Here is a 23,065-nt window from a genome sequence, read left to right on the forward strand (position 1 = left end):
TTGCCAGAGGGATTAAATACTTATTTCCCTCTGCAGAATGCAAATAAATTCATATACTTTCCACAATGTGATTTTCCGGATTTAATTTGTGATGTGCTATCTCTCACTGTTACCAATAACCTACCCTTCAATTATGGGCTGCTCATGTCTTTGTCAGTGGGCAAACTTACAAAATCAGCAAGGGATCAAATACTTATTTCCCCCACTGTAAGTGATCCCATGTTAACTTTGTGTTATTCATTTAGCTCATGTTAATGTGAATGCACTAGCTAGATAATGCTTCCATGCCCATTCCCCACCCATGACATGTTCCTTCCTTAAAACATTTTTCTAAAATAATTGGAATTAGGGTGCACTGACAGATAAATGACTGCAAAGGGGAGGGGGGGTTCTATACATGGAGCCTAAAAAAAAACTGTGCAGAAACCATTTCCGCCTAAGCGTATTCTATAAGCAGCACCTAGAATTAGACGTGGTATATAGAATATGCTTAGTTGATATCCCAGCACCTAAAACTACACACATCCATTTATGCCAATAAAAACATGGCGTAAATCCTGGCACATAGATTTAGGCACACTGAGCCACAACTACATTTGTAAATTTCAGAATGCCCACTTCCCTGCCCATAACATGCCCCTTTTTATTTGATGTTACATCTTGAAGATTTTTTTTGCGGGGTACAGACCCGGTTGATGGTATGGATAAATGGTGTTGTTGCAATCCATGCTTTAGAAGGCTAAATGTAGTTTTGTGGTTATGAATTCTGGTTAAATAGAATGCAGCTTTTTTTTGGTTCTAGGTATCATCTCTGGTATTAAAGATTTTTTCTTCAATCATAACACATTACTTTCTACATTATTTTTATTTTTTGTTTATGTGTAAATGATAATGATGTTTTCCTTTGTTGGATGTTTTGCAATTATTTTATAATCACATTGAGGTCCTTTTACCAAGCTGCAGTGTCTGGGGGCAGGCTTTATGACAGCTTCAGGTATTATGGACATTCTCAAACCTGCCTGTTCTAAAATGCATGTGAGATGGATGTCCATTTGAGACATTCTAACTTGGACATCCATATTCTGAGTTGGATATCCTTTCTAAAATGCTGCTCCACCTTAATACTCTTATAATGCTCTACTGATGTTTTGAAGGGGCTCCATAGGGACATTCTCCTGTGGCTGTGTCCTTTCGGGTGTGCCCTTGTGGCTATACACTGCAGTACACCTGGAGCTATATAGGGCTTGGTCACGGGTTTATGAATTCACTCATCGCTAGTTGCCACAGTTGCTCTTGAACAAATGATAAGTCGTGGCTCCATTCACAACAATTTAGGTCATATACTCCACTCACTGCTCCAGTCAGCCTCAGTTGTCTATTCCCAGCACAGCTTCAGTTCATCCAGAGCTTCATAGGGCTTGGATACCAACATCATTTGATGCTGGTTGGCCAGTTATTCTTGGTTGAATGATGGTAATTATGGGTCAACTCACTCAGGTCAGATTTTCTACTTAATGATCCAGTTAACCTCAGTTGTCTGTTCTCCCATCAATGCCATTTTGAACCCAGAACAATACTGGGGTTGGGGCAGAGTGGACTGCTCCTGCTCTGGGCTACTAAATTAGAAATAAGACCCCTTGGTAAGTCCTGGGGACCATATAAAGTTCTTGCATTTTCTGCCAGTCTATCAGCCCGCTGCAGACCCTTCACTTTCCCACCAACCCCTCTTATATTCCTACCATTTTTCAACCCCCCCCCCCCCCCCCACCTCTAAGACACTCACTGGCTTCCCTGACTGTCTCCAAACCCCATGCAGTCTCACTTTCTCTCACCTCCTCTTCCAAGCACTTGCAGCTCAGCCCTTCCGTCTTGTGACTACAGCAGCTTTCCTATTGTCTGGATTCTACCATAGTCTCTACACTGGAAAGGGGACAGCAGAGCACTGGAGAGCTTCAAAGGACTAAACTCTTTAAAATATGCAGACCTTTACCATCCTTCCTGCTTTCAGACACTAATTTAAAAAAATGTAGAAGCTGAAAAAAATCCAAATAGTTGGCAATCTTAGGCTCCTGACTGCTAAGTACATCTGAGAGGGCTCCTTAAACTTTTGAACCACAGGCACATGTCTAATTTGCCTATGCTTTAATCCAGCTCTGCTCTTTGCAACTGTGGCTGATCACAGGCCCATATTTCATACCTCTCTGTTTTACCATTTCTCTCATCTCTCTGTAAAACAAAAATGCATAGCTTACCTGAAGTCAAAACCCATTCTCTTTCCATTTTCTGGAATCCCAGGATCAGGGCACATGTCTGATGCCACAGAAACACCACCTTGACTCACTGAAGATAGAGGAAAAATAAAAACACGTCAGTACTGAAGTGCTTTACAAGCATATGACTTCTGAATGCTTTTATTTCTTTTTGGCGTTCATTTTTGGAAGGAGATTGTTAGTGGTACTTTATTGGATGTAAAATGCATTTCATATAAGACAAAATACATTTAAGAAAATAAGGGTTCTTTTACTAAGACATGCTTATGGATTTAGTGAACACTAAAGATTAGCATGCATTAAGGAGGTCTTTTACAAAGGCGCATTAGTGTAATCTGCGCTAATGATTAGCATGAGCTAAATGCTAGGGACACCAATAGGAATATATGGGCACCTGTAGCATTTAGCGCACACTTATTTTTAGCGTATGCTAAAAATGCTACTGTGCCTTTGTAAAAGGACCCTTAAATGATAAGATGCACATTATTCCTTTGGGCATCTTATCATTAGTGCATGCTAATTGTTACCATGCGCTAAATCTGTTAATACACCTTGGTAAAAGGACCCATAAATGAGGTCATGTTTTGAGTAATACATTACTGAAGTAATCCTAATTTGCAGAAAATGACTAGTTACTAAGAGTTCTTATACTAAACTGTGGTAAAAAGTGGCCTTAGCATGTCCTTGTGTGGATTTTTCCTGCACACCAGTGCCATTTTTACCACAACCTTAAGATGGAATATAATGGGTGTTTTATCATTTAGTGCACATGAACATATTTAAATCTCCACTACCCAAGCTGCAAAGGACTCAATTACAAATCAACTTATGCATCCAGCTTCTCCTACATAAGCACACAATTGTGGAATGCGCTACCAAAAGCCGTGAAAACAACGTACGGCCACCTAAACTTCAAGAAATCACTAAAAACCAATTTGTTCAAAAAGGCATACCCCACCGATCCTACCTAAGGGCCTAAACCCTGCTACACAACAAAACCAAAGCTTGTAATGAACATTGCACAATCCTCCTATCTATGATTCCCCCAATGTGTATACAACACATACCCTATTCGACCACAACATCACTTTGTATCTGTTTCTTCACCGGAGATGGCAAACACCATTACGGTGCTATGTAAGCCACATTGAGCCTGCAAATATGTGGGAAAATATGGGATACAAATGTAACAAATAAATAAATGTATGCTAAATCCATTAGCATACCTTAGTAAAAGGACCCTACAGTGATTTAGTAGTTATTATGCACTAATTTCTGTACTAAATTCTGAATGCTGAAGTAAGCATGGGTAGTGGTGAATGTACCTTACACTTTGCAATGACATAGTTGCTATGTATTAGCTTGCATGCAATTGCAAACATTTTTAAAACTGTCTCTTTCTCTCTTGATTCTATTTGTGAGTCTATGTTCACCAGTAGAAAAGAAAAAAAATATTATCACAAATAGTAACTCAAGTCCATTGCACTTTTATAGTCCACAATTAGGAAAGAAAAACCAAGACAAAAGAAGAAACTTCCAGAAGCAAAATTTAATTGACTAATTAGATGAAATGCATTGCACAAATCTTATAAATTCCATAGTAATCAGAATGATGTAGACAAAAATTGTTTAAACAGAAGAAACTTTATCCACAAGAATTGAATGTAACTGGAGTGGATCTAGAAAGCTATACTTATGGCCCTGATAATAGATTATACATTTGCAAAGGAGGTGGCTCCAATAGTCACCATCTTTGACAGAAACAGTAAAAAAAAGCCTTCCTCCTTGCTTGCATGATCTTAGTCACATTAGTGAACAGTAGCACCTTCTGACCATAAACAGAAATATCTTCACATTTGAAGTAATTCTGAAGTGTCAAAGTTTTGTCCACTTCTGAGTCTAACACACAATACAGCCCTCGCAGAACTTTAGCTTTTAAAGTAGAACAATTAAAAAACCTGAATATGTGTAACTAACTCTATCACATTGTTTGGCATCTCTTTAACATATGCTAAAGAAAATTTTTCTGCATTAACCAATGGATAAATGTTTGGAATGCCCTCAATAGTTAATATAGAGGATTTACAGTCAATATGTGTTCATTTTGCTTATTAATTCATGCTAAGTACAAAACTTTCTTGCAAGATAGTAAATAGAGCTCTTGATCTCGTAAGCAACAAAGATGAAATGTCAGAACTGCTATATGTGTGTATATATTACTTCAATTCTCAAATGAATTCACTGCTCTTTATCCTAATAGTTTAAAAAGTGGTCTTGAGGTCTTGAGATCATAATCTGAAAGAAATGTCAAAAGTCAGGTTTACTATCTTAGCAATTCCTTACACATTTCATTGTGGAAGTTAAGGGGCACATGATGCTGAAAAGTAAATTCCTTTTTTTATTCAGAGATCAGACATGGTGTATTAATGTCAACTTCTTTATGCTGATTGCCAATGAATGCAATCCCTGCTTCAAGAGGTTTTTCTCATTTGCCTAGTAAGTAATTTCTTTCCAGATGTACTTTGCATTAGCTCATATCTTTTCTTCTCTTGAATACTGATTGCAAATAATCCAGTTTTCTGAAATGTGTACTGGTTTTCCTATGACAATCCACCCTTTCTGTTTTCATTAATGGAGGATGATTATCAAAAGAAAAAAAAAGAAAAGAAAACGGAGGTCAGGGTATTAGTCAAAAAGAAAGAAAGATAGACAGAAAGAAAGAAGGAAAGGATATTTAAATTAATAGCTCTGGTAAATATTATGTTACGTTTTCATAGCCCAGCATGGGCTAGATTCTTTTTATAGTGCCAAAGAAATTGGCTCCCAAAAACCTGCTAATCTACAAGCCATGCATAAAGTTAAATGCAGTTTATAGAATACTACTTAAGTTTGGGGGTTCCACATAAAGGGGTCCATTTACAAAACTGCAGCCAAAGGGGGCCTACGCTGGCATCAGCACATGTTTTTGATGCGTGCTGAGGCCCCCCCACCTTATACAGCAGCAGGTAAAAGGCAGGTTTCCCTTTTCTTAAAGAAATAGCCATACAGCAAGTGAAACACTTGCCGCGTGGCCATTTTGTGGGGAGCACTTACCAGCACCCATTGAGGTGGTGGTAATGGCTCCCGTGCTAACCCAGCAATAACCGGGCAGCATGCAACACTGCCCGATTAGCGCTGGGTACACACTGGTGCTACAAAAATTGTTCAGAGTCAGAAATGGTGCATGCTGGGGGAGTGAACTACCACTGGGCTGCTGCGGTACTCCAGTAGTACTTCCCTTTTAGTGAGTGTAAAAGAGCCACAAAGTTAGGTGCATCCATTTGCACCACTGAAACCACCTACATTCATGTATAGAATCTCTGTATTCTATAATTGTATGCATAAACAAAAATCATGCCCACAATCCACCCCAAACTGCCCATGACCCTCCCATTACCACACCCTCTTTTTCAGGATGAACATAAAATTTAGGCACGGATAACACACCAAAATTTACATGCGTAAAAATTGATACCAATTAGTACAAATAAATTGCACGTGTAGATTAGACATGTGCCCAAATTTGTGTGTATAATATTTTGTGACTTGTATAGAATTAGGGGTAATATCCCCAGATCAGGGCTCAGAGTAGCAGTAGTTAATAAGAAAACCGAATAAATTCAGCAAATCGGGATGATACACAATAGCATAAGTGTAGTCAGAACAGTTTTAATTAAAATATGCAAAAGAAGATATTTTCTACAAAAAAAGTAGCATTTCAACATTTTACGATACCGAAGATAAATAGGATTAGATCGTATTTCCTGTGGCAAGGAATTCCAGGGCATTACAGATTAATACAAAAATGAGTTCTCTTTTAAGGTCTTAAATCTTAGACCATTAACTGAAGGAAAACACAGGAGAAGATGGTCTACATTTTGATGAATATGACAACAGCTCAATAATTGCATATAGGAAGACCGGGTCTCGGGAGAATGTACCTTTAAAGCGTTGAAAACTAAACAGCATAATTTAAACAGAATGTGGGTTTTCAGAGGTACCCAGTGTAGGTGCATCAGCAAGGGAGACACGTGATCATATCTCAATTTTATCAGAATAAAAAGTTTCATAAGTAAATAATGATTTACCCAGGTGAAATTGATTGTCTGAAAACTGCTCTCCTCAGAATGGCCTAATATATCTCCATTTTGTCCTAACAATGTATATAGGGAAAAACAGATGGGCATCTACCTATCTATCTATCTATCTATCTATCTATCTATCTATCTATCTATCTATCTATCTATCAAAATGGATATGTGCTGGTTTTTATTTGGCTGCATGTCCATTTCCAGCCACTTTTCCTCTGCTGCTATCGCAAGGCCCTTTTTCCCGCAACTTAATAAAAGGACCCCTTAGATTGTGATCCCATTAGGACGGTGCAAAGTACCTGTAATTGAAATTGTAAACTGCATTGTTGCCTCAGGGATCAATTGCAGTATATCAAGTGCTATAAATAGGGGTCCCTTTTACTACGCTGCATAAGTATCTTTGCACACACTATGCGCACCAAAATGGAGTTACCGCATGGCAGCCCATGCGGTAATTTCATTTTTGGCGCATGTCTGCCACACGCGCCCGAAAAATATTTTTTATTTTCTGCCGCGCATCAGCTATGCGCGCCAAGTGGCATTTGGCATGTGTAGGTCATTATTGCCTGATTACCGAGTGAGACTTTACCACTAGGTCAATGGCTGGTGGTAAGGTCTCAGACCCAAAATGGACATGTGGCAATTTTCATTTTACCGCATGTCCATTTTCAGCAAAAATGTAAAAAGGCATTTTTTTGCAGGTGTGCTGAAAAATGATTCTGCACATGCCCAAAACACGGGTCTACACTTCCACAGGTCATTTTTCAGCGCACCTTAGTAAAAGGACCCCATAGCTTTTTGAGATCACCAGCAGCAACCTCTATTGTGCACAGCTGCTTAACTACCTCTATTTGTGTATTACCTTGGCATAGTTCCTACTATATTTCACAGACTCTTGTCTCTGTGACCTTACTTTCTCTCAGAATTTCACTATATGCTCTAGATCTCCTTTTAGCATTCAGCCATTGTAATATTCCCTATGAGCTCACTTTCCTCTGGAGCTCTGCTACTAGAGTGTCCTCTAGTAGTTAATCAATATAAACGCAGTGGTGGGATATCCAGAAGACCATACCAGCTATCTTTAACCTAGCCAAGTAACTGAAAAATTCACCCTTTAACCAGAGTTGCCAAGTTGCCTAGTTCTTTTTAGACAGTCATCTTTTAAAACTTTACAACCCACATTAGTGTGCTATTTGTAGTCCCCAAATCTACTATTGCAGGTTGTGTAATGCATCATGATACAGCTATTAGAAATGTAGAGCTTGCTTAAAATTTCCTCCCCTGATATTGGGTTACTTGACTTGCTTTAATCGTTCTTCAACTGCAAATATGCCCAGATGCACCTATTCAATCAAATAAACAAGTGTTTTAATCATCTTTTAAGCAGTTTTCAGATCTGCATACATTTACTTATGCCCAAGGATGGAGCAGATAAAGAACTGCCACAGCTAAACAGTCTGATTACTTTCTGTAGGAGAATGGTTGGCACATTTAAAATAATGTCACTTTTAAGTTGAATAAGAAGTCTTGCTGTGTCACACCTAGACATTTTACTCTTTCAACTTAACAGAATTTTAATTGTTTTTCTTTGTAAACACTGGCTAAAATTTCCATTGTAAAAACTTCTATGTGCTATTTTAGAAAGCAAAGACATGCTTATGAGCTATGTGCCAGATTCTATATATTGCGTCAATGTCTGATGGAAATTGAAGCATAATCTATAAGGATGTGCATAACTTGATTAACTAGCTAATCAGCGCTGCCAATCAGATGTTAATAAGCAATTGCCAGTACTAATTGGCATTAATTAAGATTTACATGCAAAACTCGCTAAGTGTACTCTGTAACGTGATGCTCGTAAATTCTAAGTTGCATAGTTGAAAATGGGGCAGAGCATGGGCGTTTCTAAAATCCATGAGCGTTATAGAATACACCCTCTGTGCCTAATTTAGACATGTGGCGTCAATGGCGTTACTAAATTTGGTCATGTGGAGAGGTGCTCGGCATATTCTCTATACTGCACAGGAATTTAAGCCTATTCTATAAAATTTAGGTCTGCTTTAGAGAATAAGCCTAGGCATTTTTTTCTGTGTGGAATTTTTACATTCCATATATAGAATCGAGTCCTATGTGTGTAGATCTTTCAATCCATGCTTTTGTTTGGTGATCTAGCCAAAGCCACTTTTTTCAGAATATGTCAGAGGGCAGATGACTGACAATTTTTTTGATCCACCAATCTGTATGAACCACAGATGAACAAATAAGGGGGAAATTATATAACTTGGCTCCAAGATGTAGGTGCCACAGTAGGGCATGCTTATTGCCAGTTCTATAATGGCACTTAGGTGTATCTACGCCATCATAGGACACTAGTGCAAAGTCACATTTGCACAACAAAATGTAGGTGTGCCCTCTTATGGCAGTTAATGGCTGGTGTAAATTAGTGCATGTAAGTGCACCATACAATGCGTGCAACTGATAGTATTGCATAAGTTGCGTGTATCACTTGGCAATACTCTTGCTCTATCAACATGTCTACCCCTCACAGTTACAAGCTAAGGGCTAGATTCTGTATATAGTGCCTGAAAATTCCATACGGAAAAAATATGCCTAGGTGTATTCTCTAAAGTACACCTACATTTTATAGAATAGGATTAAATTTCCATGTGGTATATAGAATAATGCCGAGCACCTGTTTACATGACCAAAATGCAGTCACAGCCATTTATGCCATATTTTACTTTGCATAAATCCTGATGTCTAAATTAGGCACAGAGTGGTTGTATTCTATAACAACATGCATAGATTTTAGAAATGTCCATGCCCTGCCCATGGCCAAACTCCCTTTTCAAATATGTAACTTAGAATTTAGGTGCACCATGCTACAGAATACGCTTAGCGAGCTGTGTGCATAAATCTTAATTAGTGCCAATCAATGCTGATAATTGATTAACTTCCAGTTAACAGTGCTGATTATCTGTATAACCAATTAAGTTATGTGCATTGTTATAGAATACGCTTTGATTTCTGCACCGATATTAATGCGCCATAAATGTAGTCGCAGATACTGGTGCAAAGCGTTATTATATAAATGGCATCTAACTTTGAGAGGCATTTATAGAATAGGTCTAAGTTCTATTTTTTTCAGCGCCGATCTTTCAGCGACATTTGTAGAATTTGGTCCATAGTGCACAAATTTGCATGCAGACATCTTCAACTGCTTTGAAGATGTTGCAAATGTACATATGTAACCTGCACATTACCGCTGGGGGTCAAGCTGCCATATAAAGTATTTTGTCCTTATATGGTAGTTTGACATCTAGCAGAAGTACTGCAAGATTGCTGCTAGGGGTTAAGAGGCACCATTTTGAAACCAGAGCCAGAAAGGGCAGGACCAACTGGAGGTCACTCCTTCCCACCCCTAGCCACCAGGAGGCCTACAGGTGATATTATTATTACTACACTCATATAAACCACAAAATACCAAAGGTTCACAGCGGGTAACAACAGACAAAAGCTGAACAAACATCAGGAATTACAATATTTTAAACATAGGCGTAGACTGGGGGGGGCGAGGGGGGGCAGTGCCCCCCCAAACGACGCGAGGCGCTGCCGCGCCATTAGTTAAAAAAAAAAAAGTTAAAAAAAAAAAAAAACACATGCAGACACGCGCTCCTCTCCGTCCGATTGGCTTCCCTGCCCTCTCTATCTGCGTCCCGCCTTCCTCTGACGTCATTTCCTTTCGGGCGGGACGCAGACAGAGAGGGCAGGGAAGCCAAGCGGACGGAGAGGAGCGTCTCCGTCTACTCCTCTCTCTTCCTCCCTCCCTCCGGCGCAGGCAGCAGTCTTTTCCAGCGTTCCTGGCAGTGGTAGCGTTGTACACGCTGCCTTTGGCTCTGCCCCAAAGCCTTCTCTTCAAGTTCCTGTTCCCGCATAGGTGGGAACAGGAACTTGAAGAGAAGGCTTCCGGGGCAGACCGAAGGCAGCGTGTATATCGCTACAGCTGCCAGGAACGCTGGAAAAGACTGCTGCCTGCGCCGGAGGGAGGGAGGAAGAGAGGGGGTAAACGGAGTCCCATCTTGGACCTCGCGGGGGGGGGGGGGGTGGGGAGCAGAGGGAAGATGGATAGTACTGGGAGGGGTGGGGAGCAGAGGGAAGGAGCAAGAGATGGATGGGACTGGGAGGGTGGGAAGCAGTGGGAAGGAGCAGGAGATGGATGGGACTGGGAGGGGTGGGGAGCAGCGGGAAGGAGCAAGAGATGGTTGGGACTGGGAGGGGTGGGAAGCAGTGGGAAGGAGCAGGAGATGGATGGGACTGGGAGGGTGGGAAGCAGTGGGAAGGAGCAGGAGATGGATGGGACTGGGAGGGGTGGGGAGCAGCGGGAAGGAGCAAGAGATGGTTGGGACTGGGAGGGGTGGGGAGCAGAGGGAAGGAGCAAGAGATGGATGGGACTGCGAGGGGTGGGGAGCAGAGGGATGGACCAGGAGATGGATGGGATTTGGAGAGGTCAGGCACAGCAGAGGGAAGGAGCAAGAGATGGATGGGACGGAGGGATGGTGAGCAGAGGGAAGGAACAGAAGATGGATGGGACTGGGAGGGGTGGGGAGCAGAGGGAAGGAGCAAGAGATGGATGGGACTGGGAGGGTGGGGAGCAGAGGGAAGCCTACTGGAAAGAAGACACTGCATAAAACAGAAGACACTGGGATCAAAGCGAATAGAAAAACTACATGATCAGACAACAAAGGTAAATAAAAGTTTATTTTATTCATAATTTATTAATTGAAATGTCAGCTTTTTGAAATGTGCATCTGTGATATTTTGCCTGTAAATTTCATTTCCTTCCTCCATATTAGCATATTCATTTGCATATGTATATATGCAAATGATATGCTAATATGCTCCGCCCATTTTTTGCCCCCCCAAATGAAACAGTCAAACTACGCCTATGATTTTAAACCAAATTATACAATAATTTTCCAAAAATACATCACTACATCAAATTAGTAAAATTTCTTAAAAAGAAATGTCTTAAGAGCTTTCCTAAACTAAAAGAAAAGAAGAAAGAGAAAAATCCTCTTTGCCTTTACATGACGAAATGAGGGAAATTTTAGTAAAAATGTATTTCTGTTAGATCTAGAAATAAAATCATTTAGAAAAACAAGATGAACACCTGGCAGGAGTCAATCCATACAATGCTTGTTAGGTCAAAGCTGATACCTTAAATTGAAATCTTGCCTCCAGTGGTAACCAATGCAAATGGAACAACAAAGGAGTAAAATAACTTAGGAACACAGTTCAAGGGTCCAACCTCGTGACATGCCTTCCAGGGTCTTCAGATACCAGATGTACTGACCAAATACGGAAAGTGATCCAAGAAGAGAGCAAGGCTTCAAATACTGATGCTGTAATTCACCTGGGGACAAATGACCTGGCCAACAATAGCAAGTTTACAGCATAGAGAGTGTTCCAGAAGCTTGGGAAGGGACTGAAATCTTTGGTTCGGACTGTGGCTGTTTCTGAAGTAATTCCTATGTGGGGGGAGAGGAAAGAATATGCAAAACAGTGGAGTTCAATAAGTGGCTTCAGTCTTGGTGTAAAGAAGAAGGATTTAGTTACATAGGAGCATGGAGTAATACATGGAAAAATAACAGGCTGTACTGTACTGTAATGATGGGCTACATCTTTCTGTGATGGGAGAAAGAATCCTTGGGGAGAAATTCAGACAGTATGTTTCTAGACATTTAAACTAGAGGGTGGGGTGAAAAAAGGAAATAAGGGAATTCAGAAACTCACCCCCAGAATAAACTTGATGGCAGAGGGAAAGGTCATCTAAATATAGAAAAACGCCTAAAATCACTATGCAGATGGAAAGCAATGAACACAAATGCTCATAGTCTAGGTAAAAAGGTTCAAGACTTTCAAGCCCTAATGTTTGAAGAAAACTTGGATATTGTTGCTATTACAAAGACATGGTTCAATGATTCCCATGAATGGGATATGACTATAACTATACCAGTCTATAATCTTTTTAGGAAGGATACAGAGGTCCGAAGGGATGGAGGTATGGTGCTATATGTGAGAGACAATATCAGAGCAGATGAAATGCGGGGGACCTGGAGAAAGGAAGAAGCTTTATGGATCATCCTGGAAAGAGAAGATGGAACCTGTATCCACACGGAGGTTACCACAGACCTCTGGTACAAACGGAGAAGCTAGACAAGGATCTGATAGAGGATATTCAAAAGATTGGTAAGAAAGGGGAGATGCTACTGTTGGGAGATTTCAATTTGTCTGATGTGGATTGGAACATCCCGTATGAGGAATCGGAAAGAAGTAGGGAGATTGTGGATGCCTGTCAAAGTGCCTTGCTCAGAGAAATGGTGATGGAACCCATGAGGGAAGGGTTGATGCTGGATCTAGTACTCATGAATGGAGGAAGTGTTTCCAATATCCAGGTGGGTGCCCACCTATGTAATAGTGATCATCACAAGATATGATTTGATATAAGGGCAAAGGCAGAGTGGATTTCAGATGCACTGATTTTGATAAAATGGGGGGATACCTGAAGAAGGAGCTGTTGGAGTTGGAAGTCATAGGAGAAGTGGAAAAGCTGAAGGCTGCTATAAATATGGTGACTGATCTGCAACAAAAGTAAACAAAAACAAGAGAAACATGAAGCCTATATGGTTCTCCAAACAAGTAGCTGAAAAAATAAGAGCAAAAGAGGCTTTGTTCACCCCTGTTGGTCAGCATTTTACAGGACCAGGACACTGTACCAGTGACTTCACAGTGAGAATCCTGAAAGGTAACTTTAAAACCATACAAGTACTTAAGACCTTTGAAGTCAGAATGATTGAATATTTTAGCACCCAACAGAAAGGACTTAACAAGGATCTGGGGTTCCTAGCCCATTATAAACCATAAAGCTGTATTCTCTGTTGATCACCCCACCCCTCACCTATCCACACCCATCCTGTTAGAATATCAATGATATGCTTTGATGTCCCCATGCATACCTCCTACCCACCCCCATCCTTCTCACCCTGTCAGACTGTCATAGTAATGCTTGAATGTTTTCACTTATATACACTGTCAGCTAGCACATTTGCTTATTTCCGATCTGACGAAGAAGGGCAACCTTCGAAAGCTAATCAAGAAATGTATTAAGTTATGTCCAATAAAAAAGGTATCATCTTATTTTCTTTTCCATGTTTTATTTTGTTTGATTTCTATTGATAACCTTAAGAGTGGACTAACACGGCTACCACACTCCTCTACTTCAAGAAATGCAAAAGAATGCAACAAAAGGATCACAGAAAAGATTATCAGATTAAACTCAGAGTAGCGAAGAGGGAAATATGGCTAGCAAAAGCGCGAGCGTAAGAAAAATGGCTGTAAAGACGTTAAGAGAGGTGACAACCATTTTCAGATATATTGGAGAAAGGAGAAAAGATAGAAATGGAATTGTGAGACTGAAAAATAATGAGAATGGTTATGTGGAAAGTAAGGAGGATAAAGCAAATGTGCTAAACAATTACTTCTCTTTGGTGTTCATGGAGGAAAATCCTGGTGAAGGACCGCGGTTGGCTACCGAAGGAATATCTGGGAATGGAATGGATACTGCACCGTTTATGGAAGAAAGTTTGTAAACAGTTTGAGACTTTGAAAGTGGACAAAACTAATGGGCCAGATGGGATACATCACAGGATACTGAGAGAGCTCAGGGAGGTCATGGAGGGACCTCTTAAAGATTTATTTAATAAATATTTAGAGACAGGAGAGGTTCTGCGAGATTGGAGATGAGCGGATGTGGTCCCTCTTCACAAAAGTGGAGACAGGGAAGAAGTGGGAAACTACAGACTAGTAAGTCTCACGTTGGTGGTAGGAAAAATAATGGAGTCGCTGCTGAAAGAAAGGATAGTTAACTTTCTAGAAGCCAACGGGTTACAGGACCCGAGGCAAATGGCTTTACCAAAGGAAAATCCTGCCAAACAAATCTCATTGACTTCTTTGACTGGGTGACAAAAGAAATGGATGGAGGCCGTGTTCTAGATATAATCTACTTGGATTTCATCAAAGCCTTTGATATGGTCACCCACAAAAGACTTGTGAATAAGCTGAAAGGGCTGAACTTAGGACCGAAAGTGGTGAACTGGATAGAAAACTGGTTGACCAACAGGTGGCAGAGGGTGGTGGCAAATGGAATCCGCTCAGAGGAAAGGATGGTGAGCAGTGGGGTTCCTCAGTGGTTGGTGCTGGGGCCCATTTTGTTTAATACATTTGTGAGAGAAATTGCTGAAGGGTTGGAAGGAAAGGTTTGCATTTTTGCAGATGACACGAACATAGCCAATAAAGTGGATACCCTGGAGGGAGTAGAAAGCGAGGAAAGGTATCTCCAAAAGTTAGAAGAATGGTCGAGGGTTTGGCAGTTAAAATTACCATAAAGTACTCCAGTTAAAACATTTTTATATAAATTTCTCATACACATTTTATTATTACAACTTACAAGTACACATATATATTTTCCCTGAGGCTTATGTTCAGCTCACTCACACTCCACATTAACAGCATTATTCAACTCTCATATTACTTAATTTCCAAATGGGCACATACATTAAATACTTTGATCTTATACATGGTGTCACCTATTGGTTACATAGTTTGGACACGTGCAATTTGTTAAGTCCCCAATTTGTGAGTCTTTTGTACTTGTACACAAGGTAGTCTTCCTGGTGTGGTATATTATCCGCTATGCACTGTGTTGTGGCCTGCGAATCTTTAATCCAAATATATTATAAAGTTGTCACTTATCTCTTATGTTGTCCTATGTATATCACTTATGTTTAAGGCTCCGCCCCTCAGTGCTTCCAAGGCTATCTTGTCCTCAAAATGATCACCATCCTTGTGTCCAATTATTAATTCTCAATGTACTGCCATGTTCCTTCCATTCACATTAATGCTTAATCGTGGCTGAGAGGCTTCTGCGTACTCCTCCAAATTGAATCAAGTTAAAATTTAATGCCAAGAAGTGCAAAGTGATGCATTTGAGGTGTAGAAACCCAAACGAGAGATACTGAATAGGAGGGGAGAGATTAGTAAGCTCAACTCAGGAGAGAGGCCTTGGGGTGTTGGTGTCAGAGGATATGAAGGTGAAGAAACAATGTGACGAGGTTATGGCCGTGGCCATTAGGATGCTAGGCTGCATAGAGAGGGGTATAACCAGCAGAAGAGGTGTCAATGTGGCTTTAGAAGACATTGGTGAGGCCTCACTTGGAGTATTGTGTTCAGTTTAGGAGGCTGTATCTTGCTAAAGATGTAAAAAGACTGGAAACTATGCAAAGAAAAGCTACAAAAATGGTATGGGATTTGCATTGCAAACCGTACAAGGAGAGACTTGCCGACCTGAACATGTATACCTTGGAGGAAAGGAGAAACAGGAGTCACGTGATACAGATATTCAAATATTTGAAAGGTATTAATCTGCAAACAAATCTTTTCCAGAGACGGGAAGGTGGTAGAACTAGAGGACATGAATTGAAGTTGAAGGGGGGCAGACTCAGGAGTAATGCCAGGAAGTATTTTTCATGGAAAGGTGGTAGATGCCTCTAATGCCCTCTCACTGGAGGTGGTGGAGATGAAATCGGTAATGGAACTCAAACATGTGTGGGATAAACACAAAGGAATCCTGTTTAGAAGGAATGGATCTATGGAATCTTAGCGGAGATTGGGTGGCAACACCGGTAATTGGAAAGCAAAACCGTTGCTGGGCAGACTTCTACAGTCTGCGCCCTGATCTTAACTGAATAGATATGGATGGGCTGGAATGTAAATTTTAAGGTGTTTCGACATTAGCTTCAGAAGTTTTAGTACAAGAACAGTGCTGAGCAGACTTCTACGGTCTGAGAAAGGCAAGGAGAAATCAAACTCGGGTATACATATAAAGTATCACATACCATGTAAAATGAGTTTATCTTCTTGGGCAGACTGGATGGACCATTCAGGTCTTTATCTGCCATCATTTACTATGTTACTATGTTATTATATCCCCTGTTAATTGCCTCTTTTCCAAACTGAAAAGCACTAAACTATTTAGTTCTTCTTCCTGTGAGAAGTGTTCCATTCCTTGTGTTATTGTCATCCTTCTAAATCTTTACTTGTTCCAGAGACACAAGAACATAAAATACTTAAACTGTAAGGGCATCATGGACCTACATAGCATCAAAAAGATATTCTCAGGTTTGTTCTCCAGTCAATTTCATATACTCCTTAATGTTAATTTTGCTTTTCTGACAGATATAGCAAACTTGGTTGAGCATTTTAATGTGCTATCCGCATGACAACCAGATTTTTCTTTTGGGTGATGGCATTTAAATTTGACACTCAGTATTTTGTAATTGAAGTTGAGGTTACTTTTCCTTCTGCACAACATTCTACAGTTCTCCACATTAAGGGCAGGATGTAGTAAATGGTGCCGAAAAAAAGGTGCATGGAAAAATCAGTGCTCACTGCTATTCTATAAAGGGCACTGTAGCTTTGGGTGTGAGGACTTACACAACTAAAACCTAGTCTAAATCCTGGTACAAACAGGAGGAACAGCAAACGCCCACAAAAATAAAAAAATAAAAACGGTGGAAGAGTTGTGTTCCAGGAAATCAGTCTAAAGAGCAAAGGTCCAAAGTTTCAAAATCCTTTATTCTTCAACAATCTTCCAAAGTGCATTCAGTCTTGACCCATCAAATATGTAAAGAATCCTGACCCTACACAGGCCATGTTTTGGCACAAGAGCCTTCCTCAGGGGTCTTCAAAAACATGAAGGAAAACATATATATTGGAGAAAAATATTCCAAGCATCAGATCATTAGACTCTGATAAACTGATGAGTTAAATATCTTTGCTTTGAACATTTGGTGTTCTGCAAAGATACATTTTGGTTTGGCTCATCGGTGTATCAGAGTATAATCATCTGATAATTGGAATCTTTTTTGAAGGATATACTTGAATTGCATAAAATAAACTGAAAACTTATGCAGGTGTAAATGTATACATTCACATTTTATGTGGTAATTTGGTTTAACTTTACAGCATAAATTAGGAAATCTGATATAAATTTACCTATGCATATTATATGGTAAAGCTTTCAGCTGATCTATAGCACATTTGGAGAATGAAACATCAAAAGGGCCCTTTTACTAAGCAGCGCTAAAAAGTGGCCAGCACTATCCCTAGCATGGGTTTTTTCCATGTGCTGAGGACACTTTTAGTGTGGCGGTAAAATGACCCCATTTTCCATTATTCCTATTAATGCTAATTTCCCCATTAGCGCATGGCCATTAGTGCATGGCCACTTACTAACATCTATTTCTAGGCGGTAAGGGCTCATATGCTAATCCTGCGCTAATTAGTTAGCACAGCGATGTATTTGCACTAACGATGACTGCAGATCATGCCTACTCTCCGTCCCCACTTATGCCCCCAGTGTTAACAAAATAAATTCTGTGGGAAGTGCATGCAAATTCCAAAATTACTGCAGGATGCCTGAGCGTGCCCCTCTATAGTGCTTTTTAACCTGTGTAAGCTGGCTTTAGTGCTTTTCGCAGCTTAGTAAAAGGACCCCATGTTTGGTATCTGGAAATAAAATAACTTGAATGTTAGACTTTCAAGATAAGATCTTGGAAAAGTTTTTAATATACTTTAAAGACAAAGATAATATCTAATGTCTGTGTCTAAGGGGTATTTTTTTGCCTACTTTAGTGTCAAAATCATACTTCTGAGTTAGTGTACATCTTGGGTGGGATATAAAGTGCATTGGAACTGTCTGACAACATATGAAACCAAGATTATCCTTGGTGAATGTTGTTGTTGTAGACAGTTTTTTTTCTAACTTTGAAAAATTATTTAGGTTGGTTGAATCCTTTCCAGTCTTCATTTTACAGTATAAAGGAGATAAGTGTATAAATCTTCCCATACTTAATAAGATTTGTGTGATTGCATCTGTTGAAAAAACACAGCTCTTTGTTGGGCTACAGTGGTTTCATCTGTAGCTTTATCTTTCACTCTGTATTCTCTGTTCTTTCATATTGATACATTACTGATGAGATCTCTTACAGTTGTCTTTTCAAAAGATTGTCAGTAGAAATATATTAAAGCACAGTACTAGCCAGATTTCTCATAGCAACCTCTCAATTGTGTTCTTTAACATATTACTTTCACTTTGGAATCATATTTTTCTAATATATATTTTTTCCATGTTCGATTATGCTTTAGTTCATTGAGAAGCAGGGCGTGGCTCTGGAGCTATCCTTCATGTAACCCTGGTCCCCTCCAGACAATCCTGGATGCCAGTTAAGCCCCTCAGGTCAGGCACCCGGACCAGGGCATACAAAACATAAAGGGTCCTTTTTACTAAGATTCGATAGCGTTTTTAACATGTGCTAAAATTAGTACATGCTAAATGCTAGAGACATCTATATATTCCTATGGGCGTCTCTAGCATTAGTGTGTGCTAATTTTTAGCATGTACTAAAAACACTAGTGTACCTATAGCGTGGTTTAGTCACCAGGACCCAACTCACAGAGTTGATGTGCCAACAAAATCCTCATTTATCTATTATTTACAATGCCCAGCCAGTCCTTTACTCTTCTATACCCATCCCATCTGGCAGGACAATCCAGGGCTGTAGCATCTGCTCATTTGCCAGGCAATAGATCCATTGGGCTTTTTCACCAGCCATCGAACCACCTCAGGACCATACCTCCCTGTCCATCCTTTCTTCGCTCAGAGGTAGAGTTCCACTCATCCACCTCTAACCCAGAACAGGTCTTCCCCTGTTCTGCTCTCGGAGGGTGGGGGGATTCCCTCTTTCCCACTCCCAGAGTTCTTCACTCAGTCTCTAATTTTACAATAGGGACTCCTATCATACATCAGCCCCTGGTTACTGTGCCAGACAGGATACTCTCTCTCCTCAAGGGTCTTGAAGGGGGGTTGGGAAGCAAAGTCCCTGTGCCTAAGATGGCAACATTTTAATCTCTTTCAGCCTCCTCCCCATGTGATATCTACTCATCAATCATAACACCCTTAGTGTACCCCACAATGCTCTTTTCCCCAAATTATACACCCCCATGGCTGGGTTATGCAAGGCAATAAACCTCTCCACCAAATCTCTCTGGGTAAGAGCCACATGGATTTTTGTAATCCAAATTGAATATTTCAGCTTGTCCTGAATTTCACAAGTTGTGTTATTCAAGGAAAAATAACACCAGTTTGGAACAGGCACCATTTTTCCTGTCTAGAACACAGGGTTTTTATCGTTCATCCTGATGCTCTAAGAGGACATTCTAAAAAGGACCAATGTTTGCTAATAGCACAGGAAACCCCTCTTGCTCCCTTTATCACCCCTCCACCTTCATAAGTCACCCCTGGGCTCTTTCCCTCTGGAAGAAGGACTCCCGCACTCAGCTCCTTGAGGAAGACTCCCCATTCTTTTCAAAAGACCACAGCAGTAAGTTATTTTTTATAGCAGAGAAATATGATCATAATAACATAGTAACATAGTAAATTACGGCAGATAAAGACCTGAATGGTCCATCCAGTCTGTCCAACAAGATAAACTCATTTTACATGGTATGTAATACTTTATATGTATACCCGAGTTTGATTTGTCCCTGCCTTTCTCAGGGCACAAACTGTAAAAAGTCTATCTAGCACTGTTCCTGTACTAAAAGGTCTGAAGCCCCTTAAAATTTACATTCCAGCCTATCCATACCTATTCAGTTACAATCATGGCACAGACTGTAGAAGTCTGACCAGCAACAGTTTTGCTTTCCAGTTACGGCTTTGCCATAAGTACATAAGTACGCAAGTATTGCCATACTGGGAAAGACCAAAGGTCCATCAAGCCCAGCATCCTGTTTCCAACAGTGGCCAATCCAGATCACAAATACCTGGCAAGATCCCAAAAAGTACAACACATTTTATACTGCTTATGCCAGAAATAGTGGATTTTCCCCAAGTCCATTTAATAACGATCTATGGACATTTCCTTTTTGGAAGCCGTCCAAACCTTTTTTAAACTCCGCTAAGCTAACCACCTTTACCACATTCTCTGGCAACGAATTCCAGAATTTAATTACATGTTGAGTGAAGAAAAATTTTCTCTGATTCACTTTAAATTTACTACATTGTAGCTTCATCGCATGCCCCCTAGTCCTAGTATTTTTGAAAGTGTGAACAGATGCTTCACATCTACCCGTTCAACTCCACTCATTATTTTATAGACCTCTATCATATCTCCCCTCAGCCCCCTTTTCTCCAAGCTGAAGAGCCCTAGCCGCTTTAGCCTTTCCTCATAGGGAAGTCATCCCATCCCCTTTATCATTTTTGTCACCCTTCTCTGCCACCAAATCTCCGCTAAGATTCCATAGATCCATTCCTTCTAAACAGGATTCCTTTGTATTTATCCAACACATATTTGAATTCCATTACCGTTTTCATCTCCACCACTTCCCACGGGAGGGCATTCCACGTATCTACCACCCTTACTTGGGTAACTTATGATATTCTGTAAGTTAGTCGCATAGGTGGGAGCCCCACCTATTTTCTGCCTACGCTCCTCCCCCTTGCAAATATACATTGTGTCACATAAGCAGATATTTGCAGAACAGCACTCAGACATCCTGATAGCACTTATGTGGGCGTGTGTTAGTATTCTAAACATTTGTGTCTGCTGACCCTATAAATACAGGTGTCCAGATTATAGAATTGTCCTTTTTATGTTTAATGTTTGGATGGTGTTTTCCTTCAGCAGCACTTAAGGATAAACCTCTAGATTCTATATGGTGTGACATAAGTTGTGCACACAAATACAGTCATATTCTGTATTTGTGTGTGCAACTTAGTTAACAAGCCAATCAGCAATGATAATTGCCAATTAACAAGCAATTGACTAATTGGCATTAATTAGAATTTACATGCAGAACTTCTAGGCGTATTCTGTAACATGATATGTGTAAATTAAGTCACATAGTTGAAAAGGGGGTGTGGCCATGGGTGTGGAATGGGCATGTCATGGGTGTTTCTCAAATCTATGCATGTTATAGAATACACCCAGACCATGCCTAATTTTTGCATAACTGCCCATGACTAAATTTAGTCTCATGGATAGGCGCTCAGCTTATTCTATAATCCACATGGAAATTTAAGCTTATAATATAAAGTATGCCTTAATTAAGGTGTACCTTGTAGAATACACTTAGGTGTATTTAATTTCAGCGCCAATTTTTTGGACATAATATATAGAATTTAGTCCAAATTGTGCAACCCAGTTTCAGGATTATATCAATTAGTTTATCTCCCTCTGTTATATTTTAGAATCTGAAATAAGGCTATCACAATTTTTAATATCTAACTCACTTATATTGATTTGAAAGTGTTATGGAAGCGCTTTAAAGATTATGTAATACTATCGTCTGTCTAAAGAAAATGTTTTCAGTGGATTGTTGCTGTTCCCTAAAATGAATCAGGAAGGTCTGAGTTGATAATACATGACCTGAGATGCCATTATGATAGAGAAGCGATGGGAGATTAGATATAAAATATAGCTCATCGTCTGAAGTGGTGATAGGATTTTCAGTGGGAGAATGTAGCTTGGAGAAAGCAGGGAGATAAATGAGCTACATACTAACAAGAGATAAGAGCTATAGACCTTGACTTCCTACTTCTAACAGCATCAAAGGCCATTAATTGCGCTGAAAGCTATAGCTTTGCAAGAAAAGAAAAACCTCTAGAAATTAATTCATATCAGAAAGGTTCTATGATACTCTTGACAATAAATACTAAGCATGCAGCTTTCAACAGTATAGGATTCCATAACCTTAGGATAATTCATATGAAGCATTTCCATAAAAGTGCAGCAATATATTTCAACACTAATTGCAGTATAGGAAAAGACAAAATCTTGAAACATCATATTCTGACACAAATCAATATTAACAAAACCTTTCAAACCAGCATAACGTTGTGTTGTTTTCAGTCTTATGTGTCATAAAATAGTCTGCTGTAAATCTTTCACTGGCTGCCAGGCACTGCTATACCTTGAAAGCACTGCTGCATTATGTGAACCTTGGAAAGACAATCTGAATACTAATAAAAGCTAGATTGCCCCTTTGCCTTTTGGGAAGAAATTGCCTGAGGGGCTATTATAACTGCCTCTCAGACAATGTCCCCTTGTGTGAAAGAGGAAGGGGTTGAATATAAAGCAACTTTTATTGAAATTCGGATTGTCTTTCCAAAGTTCACACTGATGTAGAAGTGTATGATGGCATATAGTACTTTTTTTTTTTTACATTTGAGCATTAAAAACAACAAACACAATGCATTCAGCCTGTACAAATCTTCAAGTGGTTCTCAGTGTTGTATAACAAGAGGCTTGATTTTACAACACCTTTGCTTCCAATGTGTCAACAGAATTATTTTCTTATGAATCAATATTCTATCTGCTGCTGCTAAATGTAAACTTACCCTATCAGTGAATTTTCAGCAGCACCATCTGGATAGCATTATGGCCAATTCCTTTTAAACATTCCCACACTATCTGGATAGTGAAACGCGTCACCTAGTACCTGTATTATGGCAATTGTGAACCAGCATCCATATAGTTAAGCAGTGTA

At 39.9% G+C, this 23,065-nt stretch overlaps 1 protein-coding gene across 1 annotated transcript in view; it reads right to left on the minus strand.

Moving 5' to 3' along the window:
* Positions 1 to 23,065, minus strand: part of CSMD1 (CUB and Sushi multiple domains 1) — a 2,896,277-nt gene that overhangs the window by 1,263,024 nt on the left and 1,610,188 nt on the right. The window contains exon 8 of the mRNA XM_030195161.1: positions 2,253 to 2,340. Coding sequence (XP_030051021.1) covers positions 2,253 to 2,340 — 88 coding nt within the window. The remainder of the gene's footprint in view (positions 1 to 2,252; positions 2,341 to 23,065) is intronic.

The sequence above is a fragment of the Microcaecilia unicolor genome, chromosome 3 (genome assembly GCF_901765095.1).
Source record: "Microcaecilia unicolor chromosome 3, aMicUni1.1, whole genome shotgun sequence".
Lineage (NCBI taxonomy): Eukaryota > Metazoa > Chordata > Amphibia > Gymnophiona > Siphonopidae > Microcaecilia > Microcaecilia unicolor.